General features: G+C 44.6%; 2 protein-coding genes across 2 annotated transcripts; one reads left to right on the top strand and one right to left on the bottom strand.

The window, feature by feature from the left end:
* The first annotated feature begins 8,658 nt into the window (after positions 1–8,658).
* Positions 8,659–9,817, top strand: LOC127765278 (uncharacterized). The gene has a single exon (XM_052290146.1). It carries the CDS (start codon positions 8,812–8,814, stop codon positions 9,391–9,393), a length of 582 nt encoding a protein of 193 aa, XP_052146106.1. The 5' UTR covers positions 8,659–8,811; the 3' UTR covers positions 9,394–9,817.
* Positions 9,818–9,980: 163 nt separating this feature from the next.
* Positions 9,981–12,710, bottom strand: LOC127765268 (potassium channel KAT3). Its single transcript, XM_052290137.1, has 9 exons — positions 12,463–12,710; positions 12,137–12,352; positions 11,873–12,028; positions 11,711–11,768; positions 11,279–11,596; positions 10,949–11,188; positions 10,771–10,869; positions 10,653–10,685; positions 9,981–10,542 (listed from the first exon to the last, which is right to left on the bottom strand). The coding sequence occupies exons 1-9, from the start codon at positions 12,651–12,653 to the stop codon at positions 10,345–10,347; spliced, it is 1,509 nt and encodes a 502-aa protein (XP_052146097.1). The 5' UTR covers positions 12,654–12,710; the 3' UTR covers positions 9,981–10,344.
* Between the last annotated feature and the right edge of the window lie 5,756 nt (positions 12,711–18,466).

Genomic DNA, 18,466 nt, shown 5'->3' with positions numbered 1-18,466 from the left:
AATCTATATATATGTAAAAATATATGTACGTACCAGTAATATATTATATTTTTTTTTATATATTATAGATATTATTTAGTACGTTGGGCCACACATCCCTCTTTTTCTTTTTTTTCTTTTTGACTCACATGACATAAAACCGAAATTAATATTAGTAATTATATATAAAAGTCTATTAGACTTTCTACAAACGCTCCTAAACTGCCATGCGGCATCTTCAAACGCTCCTAAGCCATCACGTGGCACTCTAATAAATTAAAAAAAACTATAAATCCTGAGAAAAGAAGATCTAACATCCACTTTCACTTAAATTGATAGGCTAATTATTTTAACCATCAGATTTAATCTCATATAAACAAAGAGATGGAAAGAAAGACCACGTACCTTCCCCACCTCTCTCCTCAGTCGTTACGTTCGCCCTCTCCTCACGTATGCCCATCTCTCTCCCTCCCCGCTATGTATAATTCCTTTTTCCTTGTATTAGCTAACAGGGGGAATTCGATTAAAAAAATTTTAACATTCGTAACACCTAAATCATATACCTAAAAAATAAACATCTAACCTTAATTTTTTTTATTAAAATTAGTGGACATAACACTTCAAGCCATTAGATTAGATTTAATTTTTCTCATCCTTAAAAAAAAAGACGTCCATCCTCCCCTCCGTTTTCTTTTAGGAAATCCTCTACGTTTTTTTCCTTCCATTCTCTCTCTTTGAAAGCTTTTGCAACAATAAATTTTAAATAAGCATACTTCTAAATACATATTATTTGCAACAATAAATTTTAAATAATACTAACTTTTTAACTTTAAAATTATACGTTCAATTTTTGATCTATTTGTACAATTGTGTTATTTATGATTAAAATCACAATTAGAATTTAAGACACATGTTGACTATATTTTAACTTGTAAAATTATATTCATTTAAGTTTTGTTGAGACCCTTTACATGTTATTCAAACATATATGAACAATTATTAAAAGAAAGTGACATTATATACTATTTCATCATATATCACTTCACCGGCATGCATAACTAAAACAGATTTATGAACTTCAAAAAGTTCTAAAAATTCTGAATTATGAGAAAAACAAAATATAGATTATACCATAATTTGATGCATCACAAAACATGCATAACTAAATAAGATTTACTTAAAAAATAATCAGTCAGATCCTAGCTGTTTGTCCACCTATATATCATTCAGAGCTTAAGATAGAAATGACCTATTATGTACCAAATTCTACTTGATAAGGAAATAGATATTATATGGAAGTAAAGATAAAGCTAAATTTTCTTTCTGTATAACATGATAATATAAAGGTAATGTTCAACTTCGGAACAAGCAAGCAAAAGCTGCATGTGCATTTGTCCTGTGTACCTATATATTATATATGAAAAATCCATTAAACTTCCTAGAAAACTCTCAAGCCACCACGTGAGACTCCTACCAATGCTCTTAATCTGCCACGTGGCACTATAATAAATTAGATAGAACCTTACAAATTTTGAGAAAAAAGAAAAAAAATCCAACCCTCGATTTTCATTTAATTCGGCAGACCCACTATTTTTAAATCATTAGATTAGATTTATTTAAAATACATCTCATTCTCACATGTACAATACGTACTACTATCCACCGGATTGAGAAAAAAAATCTCCCGAGCATGTACATACTACGCATCGTCCACCCGTCCCTAATAAACTTATCAATAACTAATAAACTTATCAATAATGTTGGATTATTTCTTGAGAAACAAAGTGCGCTCACAACACACGCACACTCACCCCTACGAACGCACACATGCACACTTTACACCCTATGAGTACCTCTGAGAGATTGGGCCGACATATTTTGAGATTGACAAAGTCACCATGAGTGCCTCGCTGTCGATGGGTACGTTGTCTACCACTGAAAGAATTTATCAAGTCTGGGACTTGAACACAAGTGGGCAATTTCCACCACAAGGAACCTAACCAGTTAAGCTATGTTCAATTCAAAATAATGTTGGATATTAAAACAACCATGATTTTTAAGCTATACTTTTAGAATACTCCTATACCTTTTAAACCAGTGAAACCATTATTTTTAATCATTAGATCTATCTTATATAAGAAAAACAAGCGCGTATTCATGGTACATCACATTTCAAAAATATTATTGTGCAATTGTATTCACGTTAGATTGCGTAGAACCTCTTACCCACTCTACATGAAATGTTTATAGATGGATTGTCTCTCAAACTATATCAATTATATTAGGCTATATAAAATTTAGTGGAGCTTTATGTCCCACCAAATTCATCCTCTAATAAACCATGATAATATATGTGTAATAAAAAAAATAAAAACACACTTCTTTTGCTTTACACTTACTTTTACTTTCGTTGAAATATTTTCAAAAGAAAATAAGTCTACTTTCTTTTCAAATGATGAAGAAGATTATAAATAACTAATATTACTTAAATATGATATAATATAAAGCTAATAGGTTAAAAATTATAAAAGTAACTAATGCTAACAAAAACAATTTACGGAGAAATTGGGGTAGATGTTCTCCGGTTAATATATCGCTTTTAGTGTCTCAAACTTAGCGTACGACGCATGCCCGTGTATTTGCGCGGGCTACCTTTTAATAATTAATGTATATATCGTGTATTCCTTTTTGTACTACGACTACCAGAACGTACAAGTGGACTACTTTGGTCTAATCACTATGACTGACGCACTGGGTGACATAGGAGTCCTGATTCTGATGGTTTGATGACTTGATGGTATACAGGGAACTGGATATTTCTCCAAGCACTAGACCACAAGCTGATTGCAAAAGGCACGGTAGTGATGTTTATTCTGACATGACAAGCTATAGCTGACGGTGATAGTTTTCATAATTGTGTGGTGTGAGGAGCTGCTGATTATTCAGTAGATCATCCAGAAGATAGAGAGATAATCATTAAGCGAGATCTAATCTACCTGCTCGATCCAGCTTTTAAGATTAGTGCGTTTTTTTCCTCCTCGCATGCACGTCCCGAGCTCCTCGGAGAAGACACTGAAACAGTGGTTCAGATTCCGGTTAGATACGTGAGCTTCTCAGGTGTGACATCTGAAAACGACCGAGATTTCAACGATTAATTACGCTCTACTCTGATCTCTCATGAGACGTAACCTCAAGACATCTAGGATGTGTTCTTGATCGCTGTGGCATGCATATTTGTAGACATTGTGTCGACCTGTTGTCTGAAGCTCTGATCAGTGCGCGTGCAACTGCTCATCAGTGTTTCTGATTCTTGATAAGATTTGTCGTTACTCATTCTGATGGAGTGCGAGCGCTACGCTACGCTTCATTGGTTCAGACACGGTACGGGCCGGGCAATGCAACTTCCTCCGGTTAACATCGCACGGGAGTCTTGTCTGAACTCTGAAGGAGAAGTGGCCGTCAACCCTGTGGTCACCAGCTAAACTCCTTTCCTCCCTCGAATCGCCAGTGATGTTTATGGCGACCAGTACCGTCAGAGATAGGCTCGAGGCATGATAACCAAAGTCATTCGGCGATCCCATCATATCTGTTAGGGAGTATAGTATATACTACTCCTATAATATATCATCATCGATCTTGATCCGCCCCTGCTAGCATCAATAATTCGCCATTGCGATCGATCGTGCTCCCGTTATCAGGACACTGTTAGGCTTCACTGCTGCTGGAAGCATCAGTAAATAAGTTAGTGGCCGAGGTCTAAAGAATCCCCGGAGATGTTAGCGATGGCTATCCGCGTTTTGCTGCCTACCTGTTGCCGTCTTGTTGGGTGCGATGATTAAATCCATTTGTGATCTCTGCGTGCTAGCTAGCTAGTGGTGACATATATAGGCCAACTGTTATAACATTTAGCTAGCCTGACAAACAGTGTATGCGTGCCAAAACTTTCGTTACAATAATCCCGTGATCCCGTTGAGTAGTGCATTGCATGCGGCTGAAAAGGCTTGCTGCAAATTATTGGTGCGCCAGGAAGGAAGAACACGAGCCAAGCAATTAAAGTGTATCTGCATGAGCGGCCGGGCCGGGAGTCCGGGAGTGAGCGCACGACACTTCATCAAGGCATATATGCATGCGATTGTGGTAATTGATTACCAATGCATGAATCTGAACGAGTACACTAGCTAGCAAGCAGCTAGCAGCTGAATCTGAATGAGACTAGTAGCTAGCAAAGCATACATATATAGCATAGTACAGTATAACACAGTAACCTGATCTGAACTTTCTGGTGATTATCACTACGCGTCCATGCGTCAAATGCGTATGGATATGCTAATATAATATAGGTGTCCAGGAATATGAGATAGAGTTCGCTCACGTGTAAAAAAACATGTGGACGAGTGGAGAAATCAACAGGGCCCGATTCGTTGGAACAGCTGGTGTGCATCTCCTGAAAGTTGCAGCTGCCCGCCCGTTGCCAAACCAAAAACATCGCAACTTGGCAAAGTGGCAGTCCTCGATCCGATCGGCCCTCCAGTACGTACGTATGCGCGCGATTCGTCACAGATAGACGAAATAACTAGACCGTGTCGACCGAAACCGAACGACCGAGCTAAGCAGCAGTGGGGGAGCACAGGGCGAGATCGTCGTACACATGGGGTGTCTCGTCAGCGACCGGCAACAGTACTGGGGGAAAACAGCGGCCGGATATATGAACAGGAGTCAGGAGATGCACGGGGGAGGTGGTTTACTGCTAGCTTGAGGCGCATCACGATTTCGATCGCGCGCGCCAATGCGTGCATGCACAGGTGTTGCGCCGCATCGACGCGGGCACGTGTGGTTGCTATCAAGCTTTGGATGGTGGGGTGGGACGGCCAGGAGAGGGAAGGCGGCCCCGGCTTGATCGGAAGCTGGAATAGCTGGGGCCTGGGGGAGGGGGACGGGACACCACCATCTTATCCTAAAGAGATCCAGAACAAAAGCGCGTTCAACAAAAGGTGCATTTGATCTGATGGGCGATCGCAAATTGGCGATCATCTCTCCCTGTAGATATGATGCGTACAGCCATACACGCTACACTCGGGCCGAGGCATGTGTTTTCATAATTAAACGGGCCAGTCTGTGGGCTTTCTTCTGAATGAAACCGAACAGAAAGTGGGCCGTATGTGCCACGGGCCAGTTGGGTCCGTTGGAGAGCTTAATGGGCCTCCTCTAAAAGAACAAGAGAAAACGGATCAAATTGACAGATCCTGATCGTCCTCGTGTAGTGAGCAATGTTTTTTCCGAGGGAATAAGTTCACTTAGTGACCCTCAAAAGTGATCGAAATCTAATCCGTGGCCCTAAACCACAAAATCGGATATCTCAATCCCCAAACTCTTAAAACCGGTGCAATTTGACTCCCTTGGTGGTTTTGGAGAGCGGTTTTGCTGACGTGGCGCCTACGTGGCGGTATTGACCGGTTCTCCTTTACACGTGGCGTTGACATGGCATTTAGAACTAAAAATATGTGTGGGACTCATTTGTCATTGACACGCAAAAGAATTTGTGGGACCCACGTGTCCCTTCTCTATCTCGCGGCGACGGTGGCGAGGGCCGGAGCGGCGGCGGGCAGAGACGGCGGTGAGCGGCGGAGGCGCGGGCATGGTGCGGCGGCCTGCGAGTAGCAGGAGGACGGGGGGAGGCACATGCGGCGGGGTCGATGACGACGATGTCCTCCACCGTCACCGCCGCCGCCCACCGTCACGCGACCTCCTTCTCCACCTCCTCCGCTTCATCACCATCCGTATCAACATCAAATAGTTACTGCTAACTCTGCGCATTTACAGAAAAAATAACTAATCTTAGCATAGTTGCATCACCCCTCATCCAAAACCAAAATCTACTCCTCACCTTTACATGGACAAATCATTCGCATGCATAAAAAAGAGAAAAGGAAAGAGAACAAAGGAAATAGATCCCCAAATGCTATGCATCTACCAAAACCTCCCATTTGCAGCAAAGCAAGATTCAGTGTATTTGTGGGACAGAAATATCTGGCAAGATGACAGCTACTAGCCTACCGCTGCGGATGGCCGCCGGATCCAATGAAGTAGCAGAGCAAGCTTGGAATTGAGAAGAAACCATTTCTGCGGTCCAGCAAGGGCGACGCCGCTGGGCTTGCTTGCCGCCTCCTGCTCGCCGATGTCGAGGAAGGGGCACCAAGCAACAGCCGTCGGCTTCCGCTGCTCACCGCTTCCTGCTTGCCGCGGATCCTGCTTGGTGCGGCTTGGTCGGGTCACCAATGACGGCTGTTGCTTGCCACCGCCTAGCTGGCGCACCGATGCCTCCACCGTCACCGCTCCAGTGCTTGCCGCCGCCACTCCCGCGCCTCCGCCGCTCGCAGGCCGTCGCGCCACGCCCGCGCCTCTGCCACTCGAGAGAGAGAGGGAGCGGCGAGGAGGAAAAGGAACAGGAGGGAGGGGAGAGAGAGAAGGGACACGTGGGTCCCACAAATTCTTTTGCATGTCAATGACAAATGGGTCCCACACATATTTTTAATTCTAAATGCCACATAAACGCCACGTGTAAAAGAGACCCGGTCAATACCGCCGCGTAGGCGCTACGTCAGCAAAACCGTCCTCCAAAACCACCAAGGGAGTCAAATTGCACCGGTTTTAAGAGTTTGGGGGTCGAGATATCCGGTTTTGTAGTTTAAGGTCACGGATTAGATATCGATCACTTTTGAGGGTCACTAAGTGAACTTATTCCTTTTTCCGAGTGCAGTACCAACGTATTCCGAGTATTTTTGGCCCTTTATGAGCAGTTTTTCTGAGAGTGCACAGGACAGAGCTTATAAAAGAATAGTAAATGAATTGTATTATTCAAAACCATATTCCTCTCTTATACAGGCAAAAGAGAGATCGGCAGTACACAACACCTCCATAACGGACTAGAACAAACACGCCTAAAATAACTATAGAAACGTACAGCAATAATCTCCTCAGATAAACACCAAATGCTACCGCTGCAACGGAAATCCAAACCACAGGATTCCCGTCCCAACAGATTCCGCAAACTACCCGCTGCGCCCTCTCAGGGGTCGAATCTCATCTCAATGCGCGAGGAAGGCCAGGAGCGAGACGACCGCGGCCACGGCCCACGCCCCCGGCGCGACGGCGCCCGCCGCGTTGGCCGGCGCGGGAGCAGGCGCGAGGCCGCCCAGCTCGACGGCCTCCTCCTCCAGCACTCTCACGGCCGCCGTCGCCGCCACGAGCGCGACGAGCACCGCGAAGAGGAGAGCCAAGGCCTTGGTCGACGCCGCCATGGAGATGACGAAACGAGGATGTGTGGCACGAGACACGATCGAGAGAGGGAAGAGCAGCGAGCTGCAAGAAGCCGAGGCCGCTGTGACTTGGCTGAAGCTTCTCGCCGGGCGCCGCTGGACTCTCTCTGTGGTGTTCGTGTGTGAGTGCAAGTGTGGGAATTTCAGTGCGGGGAATGGGCGGCGTGGTGAGGGGGAATTTATAGGTGGGATGTAGCCGTTGGTGGTCGCAGGGAGGGCGAAACGTTCGAATCCCCGGTGACCGGGCGGGCGGGGCCCAGCGGGGCCCGTTGGCGGGCCGCTTTGAGTGGAGTAGCCGTTAAAAGTTAAAGGCGGTCAGGAGTCAGTCAGTCAGTCAGCAGGTAGCCGTTGGTTGTGCTGGAGGCGTCATGCGTGCCGGCGGAGGGAATCCAATGGGGGACTCGTTGGACTCGTTGCCGCGCAGCCGAGGAGGAAGGGGCGTGCGGACGAAGTGGTGGCGTGCGGACGGAGTGGTGGGTGCGCTCGAGTGGCTTCCAGTTTCCGTGGTCCAGTGCCGTGGCCGGGCTTCGGTTTCGATTTTCAAACGTCCTCCAGCGATGCGACGGTTCGCACTGTGTTTCTCGTAGTACACGTGTTAGGCTGTGTTTAGATTTAAAGTTCGGATCCAAGCTTCAGTTCTTTTCCATCACATCAACATGTCATACACACCATTTTTTCAGTCACATCAACTTTAATTTCAACCAAAATCCAAACTTTGCGCTGAACTAAACACAGCCTTAGTGAGAGGGCTTGGTGTGGTAGAACTGAATTTCTCGTAGACCACCAATGGTATTTCTTCGCCAAATTTTCGGGATATTCCATCCGAATTGTGTTTGTGGACGTACTCGATCGGTTTTGGGCTTTTTATTTTTTTTAGAAGGGTTTTGGCCCTTTTGGGACAGTGGAGCGGAGCGAAGGCGGAAAAACGGGGAGAAAGAGTAGTCTGAGTCGTTTAATTTATCTCTGGGCCTAGCCCTACTCCCCTTTTCTTTTGAGAAAAAGGCCATACTAGGATCTTAGACTAGTTAGGCCCCGGTGGTGTGCGTAAAGATCTTGGCCCAAGATAAATCCGGCAGCCCTTGTATTTAGGCCCACATGATAATAAAAATCAAGAAATAAGTTCACCGGCCATCCCTCCACTTTACGTCGAGCTTGTATGACATCCATAATCCCCAATACAAGAATTCTTCACCCCTAAACTATATAAAACCGAGCAAGTCAGGTCCTATAGCAGTATGGATCTCTGATTACGCTGATGAAGCGTCCTAGTCAGCAATATATATATATATATATATATATATATATATATATATATATATATATATATATATAAAAGTGAGAAGAAAAAAAAAAGTGAGGTCTACCAACTCTTCTCCTCTTTTCTCTCTACTCTTCTCTTCTATTATCTTCTTCAGCGAGCGAGGCCACCAGTGGCAGAGGGTGAAAGCCACAACGGGCTAGTGCGGCAGCAGGGGGCGAGCGAGGCAGGAAGAGGGCAGCAAGCGGAGCGACGGCCATGGACACCCGTGTGCTACCTGTACCCATGGGCCGCGCAATGGCGGCCGAGTTCCGGCGGCGCGGGGACGACCCAGATGATGTGTATGGGACCGTGGCACGCGTGCTCTCCTACATCCACTACACCCTCCCCAGCCCGCCCGTCTCCGCTACCACACGCCTCTGCGCACTTACCCCGCACGACGTCGTCGACCGCATCAGCACCCTCCCTGACGAGCTCCTCAGCAAGGTCGTCTCCCACCTCCCCGTCAAGGATGTCGCGCGCACTACCGCTGGAGCCCGGTATGGTGCTCTATGCCGCTCGCGGCGGATGAGCTCCCCACCACGCCGGACTGCCGCCGGGTCCCCTCCGATCCACCGCCCACTCCGTCGCAGGCCCGCTCCATGGCCTGCATGGCCGGTCCCGCCTTCCTCACTGACCTCCGGACCAGTTGACGGTTGCCCAATAGCCTGGTGCTCTCTGCCAGAACCACCTCATCACCTCCTCGGGCCATCTTCATCTACCTCCTACGCCCTGTCCCGGTGCAAGCAGAAGCGCCGGCACCGCGGCTGTGGCATCGGACGACTTCGACATCAACCTTGACAGCCTCATGCGAGAGCTCGCCCACCGCCGCCCCCACTCTGCTCGGCTGGCTCCTCTCTCCGACTGCCTGCTTTAAGTCGCCCGCTACCGCGCTCGCTCGCTGTCGCTCCCCCTCTGCTGCCAGCGACCTCCTGGCGCTCGCCCGCCGCCGCCGCTGCTCCGCTCCGCCCGGCGCCACCGCTGCGCCTACCTACTCCAGCCGCTTGTCGCCGCCCGCTGCCGCACCACGCTCTGCGGCAAGGAGAAGAAAGAGAAGAGAAAAGAGAAGAAAGAAGGGATGCTGACTCCCACGTTTTTATTCATCTCACTTACACGTGGATTCATATTGTTGACTAGGATGCTGCGTCAGCGAAACCACCTATATATACTGCTATAGGACCTATTTTGCATGGTTTTAAACATGAGGGGTAAAACATTTCTGGTATTGGGGAATAGGGATGTCATACAGACTTGAGGTAAAGTTGAGGGACTGTAGGTGAACTTATTGCAAAAATCAATACAACTTTGTTGTGCTAAAAAGGCCCATTCTATAAAATCTTCCCGGTCCGAAAGAAGGAACCAAATATATACTCAATTTCTTCGAGCCATTCTTTACCGGGACATTACAGCTATCTCGTTTGTTACAAGCTTACACAGATTTGAAGTCACATTATTTACTGCGTGAACCCTAAATGATTGGTAAAGGTAGTAGTAGTTTTCTTTGACAGGCAGGTGATATTGTCTCAACGTCCAAGATCTGTCCGAACACAGATCGTTTTTTCACCAGTTACACTGCATGATGTTCTAGTACAGATAATCTTTTCAGTTTTCACCAGTTCCACCGCATGATCTTTCCTCCATTTTTAGTTTTTTGTACAGAAACTATTAGATGCTATCCGCTCAAAACTTAAATGCTATTTTCCAACAGAGGCATCTGTCTTGCGTTGAGCACGCCCAGCGAAGCTAGCCCACTTATACGTTCACTTGCTGAAGGTTGCTTCTGATGATGTCGCCGTCTTCTCTGTTCTCCTGGATGATACCCAACAGCTTGGTCCTACTGATCCTCAGAATCTGAGATAGTTTTGTCGTCCGGAAAGTGAACGACTGTGGCTTGTTGCACAGTACACCTATCTCCCCTAGCAGTTCTCCCTCAGCTGCTCTCCCGTAAACCTGAAACATGAAACGGCCCCAGGTGTCATTTTTTCAAGTGCTTGTCTGATCTTTGTCCGGAAACCCGTTATCTGTCTTTTCAGAAACAGCAACTCAGGAGATACCATTACCTGTTCTGTTCCATCTAGGAATACCAGAATGTCCTGTAAGTAGAAATTCATTTTCCGTTACGATTTGTGCACTGATCATACATATATAGGTAGTATTAAAGTACTAGATTTTACGTACTACTGCTCCGGATACAAGAAGATACAAGTCCGATGGGCTGTCATTCTGCAGTATGATGTCTTCCTTTGGGGCGAAGTACTCTGCTTGCATCTCTGTTACCTGCATATATACAACCAAATTGTTAATGAGGGTCTTCCATTACGCAATTTTTTATGCAAAATTCAGCCTCGTTTCTCACCAACTGCTGGATGAACCTTGAGGAGACTCCCTTGAACAGGTAGGCTCCTTGAACAACCCGGAAGAAGAGGTAGTGAGAAATGCTGGATCGCATCGCCTTCGGGAGGACGTCTAGCGTCTCCTGCTGCTTGAGGCCATCGGTCTTGTACCGGAGGCATATGTGGTTCAGCATCTGCTCCTCTATTTGCTGCGGCAGCTGGTTCCTCGCCGCGAATTCTGAGGCGGCCTGAACCACATCCCTCTGCAAATAACGCACAAGCCATTTCGATCGTCAAACCACAATACAGAGAACAAAAGCACAGAAGCTTTGGTAGGATCGGACAGTACGTACAAAGTCTCGGGTGCGGCTGGTGCTGTGGACGACGAGGTTGGTCATGTTGCCGATGAGGTAGGCGGTGAGCCAGAGGTTGAAGAGCATGTAGCAGATGCCGAACAGCATCTCCCTGGCGTTCTCGGCGTGCAGGTCGCCGTAGCCCGTGGTGGTCAGCGTCGTGATGGACCAGTACATGGCCGTCACGTACCGGATCCACAGCCCGTCCTCCCTGAAGTTGGGCATCACGGCGCCGATCCATGTCCTCCTCGGGTCCGGGTACCTGTCGGCGATAAGGTAGTTGATGCACCCGGCGCAGTGTATCGCGAAGAGGGTGACCTGGTGTTGCCATGCAGATAGAAGTTTCGTTTTGCTCGTTGGTGGAGTAGAACGTACTGATCAGAGGAATAGAACGTACTGATCAGAGGAAAAGATATCGTATCATGGACGTACCGAGATGAGCTTCGTGCAGCGTATCACCGCGTAGTTGAACCGGATGTCCTTCTCAAGCCTATATATGGTGTATCAAAGTATAGTATATATATGTCACATGCTGACTACTGGCTAGCGTATAACCATTTTACAGTGGATTGGTAGGGCACGTGTGGCGTTTACCTCGCAAACATCGAACTGACTCGACGCAACCGCCAGAGCCTGAGAACATTGAGAAACTTGAAGCCAAGGTCATGCCCGTGCTCGTTGAACAGCAGGCTGATGGAGTGGAATGGAACAGTCGAGCATACATCGAAGACGAACCAAGACGACAGGTACCTGAATGCAGTGAGCACAAGAAAATTAAGCTGTGCCATGTTGTCTGTCTGCCTGATCTCCGGAAATTAACTAGCTGTTCAAGTTCTGAACTAACTAGCTAGTACGTACCTGACTGCTATTTTCTTCGGATCGTTAACGAGGAGGTAGGACTTCTTGTCCACGAACGGGACGAAGAAAGTGAGCATGATGTCGACGGCGAAAAACCCGTTGACGACATCGTCCACGACAAAAGGCGCGCTGGGCAGGTACCTCAGGAATGCGAACTCCAGCGGGCAGATCCACGCCGAGTACACCACCAGGATGATCAGAAATGTTTCCCAGACCCTGTAAAAATTAACAAGGAGCATCAAAACGTACATTTCAGTTCTTGATCGATCGATATCCATGAACAACAACAGTCTTGGAGGCATATACGGAAGCAGAGGCACGCGTACTTGTAACGCGGGTCATAAGGCGAGACGAGGTATTTCCTGAGCTTGGGAGGCTGGTGAGCGGTAGCACCGAGCGACGGGAGGAGATCATCGGGGAAGTTGCATACAGTACTGAACCTGTTGCCTGATCTGTCGCCATCGTCGAAACACGGGAAGCAATGCGGCCACAGATTCATACGAGAAGAACGTGGCATAATATTTCGGTCCAGGGCGACGCGCTGGAGACTGGCCGGAGGCTAGCTGCAGGAGAACGGGAGAGGTCAGGTTGCTGAATTCTGCAGAGTCGCCGCGGCGTCGCCGCGTATTTATAACGGAGGAGACCTCGTACTGTTGCTCTGAACTAAAAGTGGATTCATACTTATACATGGAACAGGAACGGCTTTAGAGAAGATGATGATACTCCTTAGTAATCCCTCCGTCCTTATTTTAGTTTTACACTATTCATATTCAACGTTTGACTGTTCGTTTTATTTGAAATTTTTTTATGATTAGTATTTTTATTGCTAGTAGATGATAAAACATAAATAGTACTTTTTGTGTGACTAAATATTTTTAAATTTTTCACAAATTTTTTAAATAAGACGGACGGTTAAATGTTGGATACGGATATCTACGGCTGTACTTATTTTGGGACGGAAGTAATATTACCTTTGGTCTCGTCAGTTGTCAGGTGTTGCCGTGTTGAAGACACAGACACGGTGATGGTGCACTAATGTCAGATGCTTCCTGACCTGTGTCGATGCCAGATTGATCTGTGGCGATGGTGGCGTGGCCATTACAGTAGTGGGGGCGCGCAGAGGTTGTTAAGTTAGTTATCAGGTTAATTCGCGGGCAAGATTAATGGCCTAATGGTCAGCATATTCTTTCAATGAGCTAAAGTGTGCCATGATAATCTGATCAGTAGGGGGACATGCTAAAAATATTGTCTTTATTGTGCAAAGCCTGAAGATGCCAATGCATGTTTTTTCATAAGCGGCGGGAATTAGACATCAACAAGAAGTGAGTGTAGCATATCAGCATATCCGAGATGCGCACAACTAGCGAACTTATAGGCCCTAGTATGATATTGCACCGAACGTATATGAGTGCAGATAGCATATTGTTTTTTTCCCTTTGATTGACTAAGATATGTGATCGTGCGTTGTATATAAACGGAGGTTGAAAAAGGAGCCATCAGGCGTTTAAGTTTTTAAAAAACATACAAATTACCACATTAATAAAAGAAAAATATTATATTGTCATGTATTCTTTTTATGATCATATAAAAAATGCACACGCATGCATATAGTCACACCCCAGGAGTACCGTTAAAGCAAGTTTAATAGTATATCTAACTATTGACTATTAGCTCATATTAAAACTAACATGTATAATAAATTAACTATAAGCTACTCTATTTTTCTCCAAAATCTCTTTTTCCTCATTATGAATTTAATGAAAATAACTTAAAACATATGTATAGCTAGCTCCTACATGAGAGCTAACATTCTTTTCTTTATCAGAACGACTATACGTATGACCCTACCTGTCCAACCCACGTACAACACATATAAACTTGTTTTTGCTGAATCCACATGAATGACAATGAGCTCTGTTACTGTTACTGGTTGGTTCAACACGTGAGTTGGATGATTGAGTCGGATGTATAGCACTACTCTTTATATCTCTATTCCACATATAAGTTTGTAGTTGGTTTATAGCCCACTACTTCTTGCTTTTAAAGAGATAGATGTCATATGCCGTTAGGATCTAAACCCTTATTGGCCTTATAGATAAAGTTATGCACTCATAATTGTATAACCACACCGTCGGCAGGGCCGGTCCTATGATTTTGAGGGCCCTAGACGAGCTCATCGCGATGGGCCCTCTAAGCTATATATAAAATTTATTGATATATATATATATGCTAATTTTTCTTGCAAAACGAAAACAAATACATCCATATATTAAATTTGACATGCCTGATAATTATCAAGAAATAAAGTTGACCAAAATAACAATATATTTGTAACTTGGAACTAATATCATATTCATTAACTTAATGAAGAATAGAATCCCATCACATCCATTGCTTCCTATGAAAAGATATTTCTTCGGGCATTTCTTGATGCAAAATCATCAAGAACGGTATTAAGATCAATAGTGTCCAAGATATCCTTCTCGATTGAGCATATAGCCAAGTCATTTAACCTTTCTTGCAACATAATTGGTATCAAATAGTTCTTCAACAACTTCAATTTCGAGAAACTTCTTTCAGATGAAACTACCGTCATAGGTACGGTTAAGAGAATTCGATAGGCAACTGCAACATTTGGATAGAAATCTGCATCCATAACAAACTTCAGAATCTCAGGCGCGAACATCCAAGAATCTGGCAAACTCACTTGCAACACCTTTAATTCTAAATAAAAATCATTGATCTCAACATCAGATGAGATATTATATTACTAGTATTAGGTGTTGGCACCCCCACCATTATGGGCCCCCTACCATCATGGGCCCCCAGCGGTCGCCTCGGCTGCATAGGGCCAGGGCCGGCCCTGACCATCGGTACTTTCCTACAATAGATCCAGATATACTCCCTCTAAACTATGCAAAGGGTGTTGATTAAAATAAGATTAGAGTTGAGGATAAAATGAATATATCCAATTTTATATACATACTAGTATGTTCCCCTAGCATGTGTAGACAGTAGACTAGATGACACTGATGATTGCTTAAATGAAGCAGACCAGGGAGCTGTATCAAATATTACTGGTTATTAGAGGCCGTGTTGTCTTCTCATAAAATGTAAATTTTATCTCGATTTCTGTTAGCATGTTTCCAAATTGCTAAATGGTACAATAAATTTATTTTTCAAGTTTATAATAATTAAAACTTAATTGATCATACGTTAATGGTTTTCTCGTTTTACGGGCACCCACTTCATCATCTTCATCAATCTCAAACACCACCATAAAGTAGATACTATATACTCCCTAGCTAAAAAAGTACCCATCAAAGGATAAATGTAGTAAACAGGAAAAGTTAATTAAACCATAAAGATATGCCAAATGTCGGTTAGCTAACGTTTTAAATTAACAACATAATGTCCATGCAAAAAATAGGATAGTTTCCCAAACAATTTTGCGCAAAACTAGATTTTAAGAGTTGAATTTGACATGTACAATTCTTACTTCTATTTTTACAAATATGGTATTCTTTTGTATTATACAACTATATCAATCAATCTACATGGATAGAAACCGTACACATTACAATCAAACAATGTATATTTCTCTCTCTCTTTTTATCAATATGATAATTCTTAGGTCTCATATAGTTTTTTTAAACTTATTTTAGTGAATGATTTTTTTTTTAGCAAGGGCATAGCCCTCCATTTCCATTATAGAAAAATGGACAAGGTTCTACAAAGAAAAGAGTCTTTAAACCCAGGGGAACCTCCCCAGGTGCTCACATAACAACTTATTTTAGTTAATGATATAATAGATTGTTAATTATTTAATAGGATTGGCTTGTCCTGGAAATGATATTTTGTTCCTCTCCAGCCAGTCAGCATAGCACGTATGAGGGCACTTTATGCATTTTTCTTTTGGCTCTTTTAGTTTTGGAACCCAACTTTTTGATGAATAACTAAAGTAGTCGTTGCTTTACCGTTAACTTTTCGCTTTTAGATTATTGGATTGAGAAAAGAAAAATATCTTGTGATTCTACGAAACAAGATTTTCCATATTCCGCACCGTACAGTGAGTTTGCACGTATCCATTCTAGCGATGCAAGTGGGACGGATAAGCAGGTTATTTTCCCCCACTTATCATACTTATGTTTTATTTTTCTTTCAAATTTTATACTACTATAAAAGAATAACTGATAAACATGTATATATATATATATATATGAGTATCAGGATTTTCCACTTACACCCCTAGATACATATGATGGTGCTGGATTAGAGTTGTCCATGACATGAGCTCACCAAGCACACGCCGATCTCAAACTCAGTTCAACAGTAAAAATGAAACACAGCCCAATATAGATTAAGCCCAATTATGGCCTATACAGTAAATGTGTATTAAGTGTGGTGAATAATAGCCCAATGCAATGAAAAAAGTTTTTAAGTTTCCTCCAAAATCCACGTGTAATGACTTAGGCTGCGTTCGTTTGTGTGAGATAGGATGAGAAAGCACATCGTTTTCCGCACGCGCGTCTCGCAAACTACTAAACGGTGCGTTTTTTGCAAAAATTTTCTATAAGAAAGTTGCTTTAAAAAATCATATTAATCCATTTTTTAAATTTAAAATAGTTAATTCTCAATTAATCATACGCTAATGGCTCACCTTGTTTTGTGTATCTTCTCAATCTCTCCGATCTCCTTCTCCTCGAACACACCCTTGTTGCATATGGATTTTCTGAAGAAACAAACAAACCAGGCTGCTGCTTAATACACACAGCAATTCAGAGACTACTGGCTGTACTACCTCCCATGTGTCCAAGTCCCGTCGTCGTTCAGATAGATGTACTACCACGCTAGTGCCTGCTGCTGGAACTGAGCACGACCTGGAAGCCATTACTTTTTGCTGATCGATCGAGCGTGCTATATCGTTATATCCAGGCCGAGTGTATCTAGGGCGAGTGGCGATCGTGCAGCACAGCTCGGATCATGCCTTGGCAGCGGCTAAAGATCATGCGCCCGGCGCCTTTACCGTGCACCATCGATCACAACAAACCTGCAGACCTTTGCATGCTAGCTTTGCCCGTGAGAGCAAAATCAGTCAAAAACCGGAGAGTTTTCCAGTGACACCATGACAGCAACGTTTGCTCGGTTCACAGAGCACATGGGAGGGGCTTCACCGCTTCAAGTCTGCATGATGAAACGGCCGAACTCGCTTATGGTCGTCGTCTCGTTGCGCTCAGGCGCGGCACCAATTAACGTTACCTCGCGAATCCATGGTGTGGTCAACTCAGCGAGTCAGACACACAAATGACCCGAGTGGCACCAATTCCGCGTCAACTTGTTCGCGGTTCTACCGGTGACTAGAGTGAGCTGCGAAATTTTGTTTCTTTCTCCCTCTCTCCTTTTTCAGCATCCCAGGCTGACACGAAACACTTGATTTCCCCTAAATTTCCTTCTCACCTTCTCTGCCACTCAATGCATAGATGATTGTTTCTGCTTAGTATTAACTCCAGTCATCCAATGATTGTCTTCCTTGAATGATTTGTTAGAAAGGTTTTAACTGCTGATCGAGCTTGTGTCTGCACCAGTAAGTATACATATCCTGTAAAGTTGTTGTCTCAAGCTAGTGACGACTAACAACAAGCGCGAGGTTTGTTAGTGGCTTGTAGTGGTGACTGGTGGCACTGCAATGGCCAGATGGTAGTGCGCGGTGCAACTAGGATGTTCTTGCCGATGTTCATGAGGCTGCCGCCATGCAGATCTTGTCAAAGCACTAAGATCACCCTCGGGGCGATTTTGTCTGGATCAGGTGGCTCGCAGCCAATCCGGAATTCCAGCGCCCAGGTGCACGCGAAGGCCGGAACGCCAGTACGCCACGCTCATCGTGCTGGAGTCATCTGATGGTATCATGGAAGAGCGAGCAGACGGGAAGTTGTGGATGTGGGAGAGCCCGTCCGCGGCCAACTTGCCGCAGATTATGTGCGGCTCCGCACGTCCAGAGCGCAAGGGAGGATCAATTCTACGGTCCTTGAGTAGATACCATGAGGTACCAAAAATTTATTGTAAAATTTGATACCTCATGATACCTCATAGTACCTAGGTATCAAGAGATACCAAATTTACAATAGAAAAAATGGTACCTCATGATACCTTCTCAAGGACCATAAAATTGCTCGCAACGGAGACGGAAGGACTTGGTCTTAGACGGTAGTGACATACAGGAATAAGTCTACTTTTGACTTTCTTAAAATATCCAATCTGATTTGTACTCCCTCAACCACAATACAGATATTTTGTCCCTTTAACTATTAAAACCGAGGTAGTTTAACTCCC

This window comes from Oryza glaberrima, chromosome 1, assembly GCF_000147395.1.
Source record: "Oryza glaberrima chromosome 1, OglaRS2, whole genome shotgun sequence".
Classification (NCBI taxonomy): domain Eukaryota; kingdom Viridiplantae; phylum Streptophyta; class Magnoliopsida; order Poales; family Poaceae; genus Oryza; species Oryza glaberrima.
Note: the sequence above shows the minus strand (reverse complement) of the source record. Positions and strands in the feature narration are given on the sequence as shown.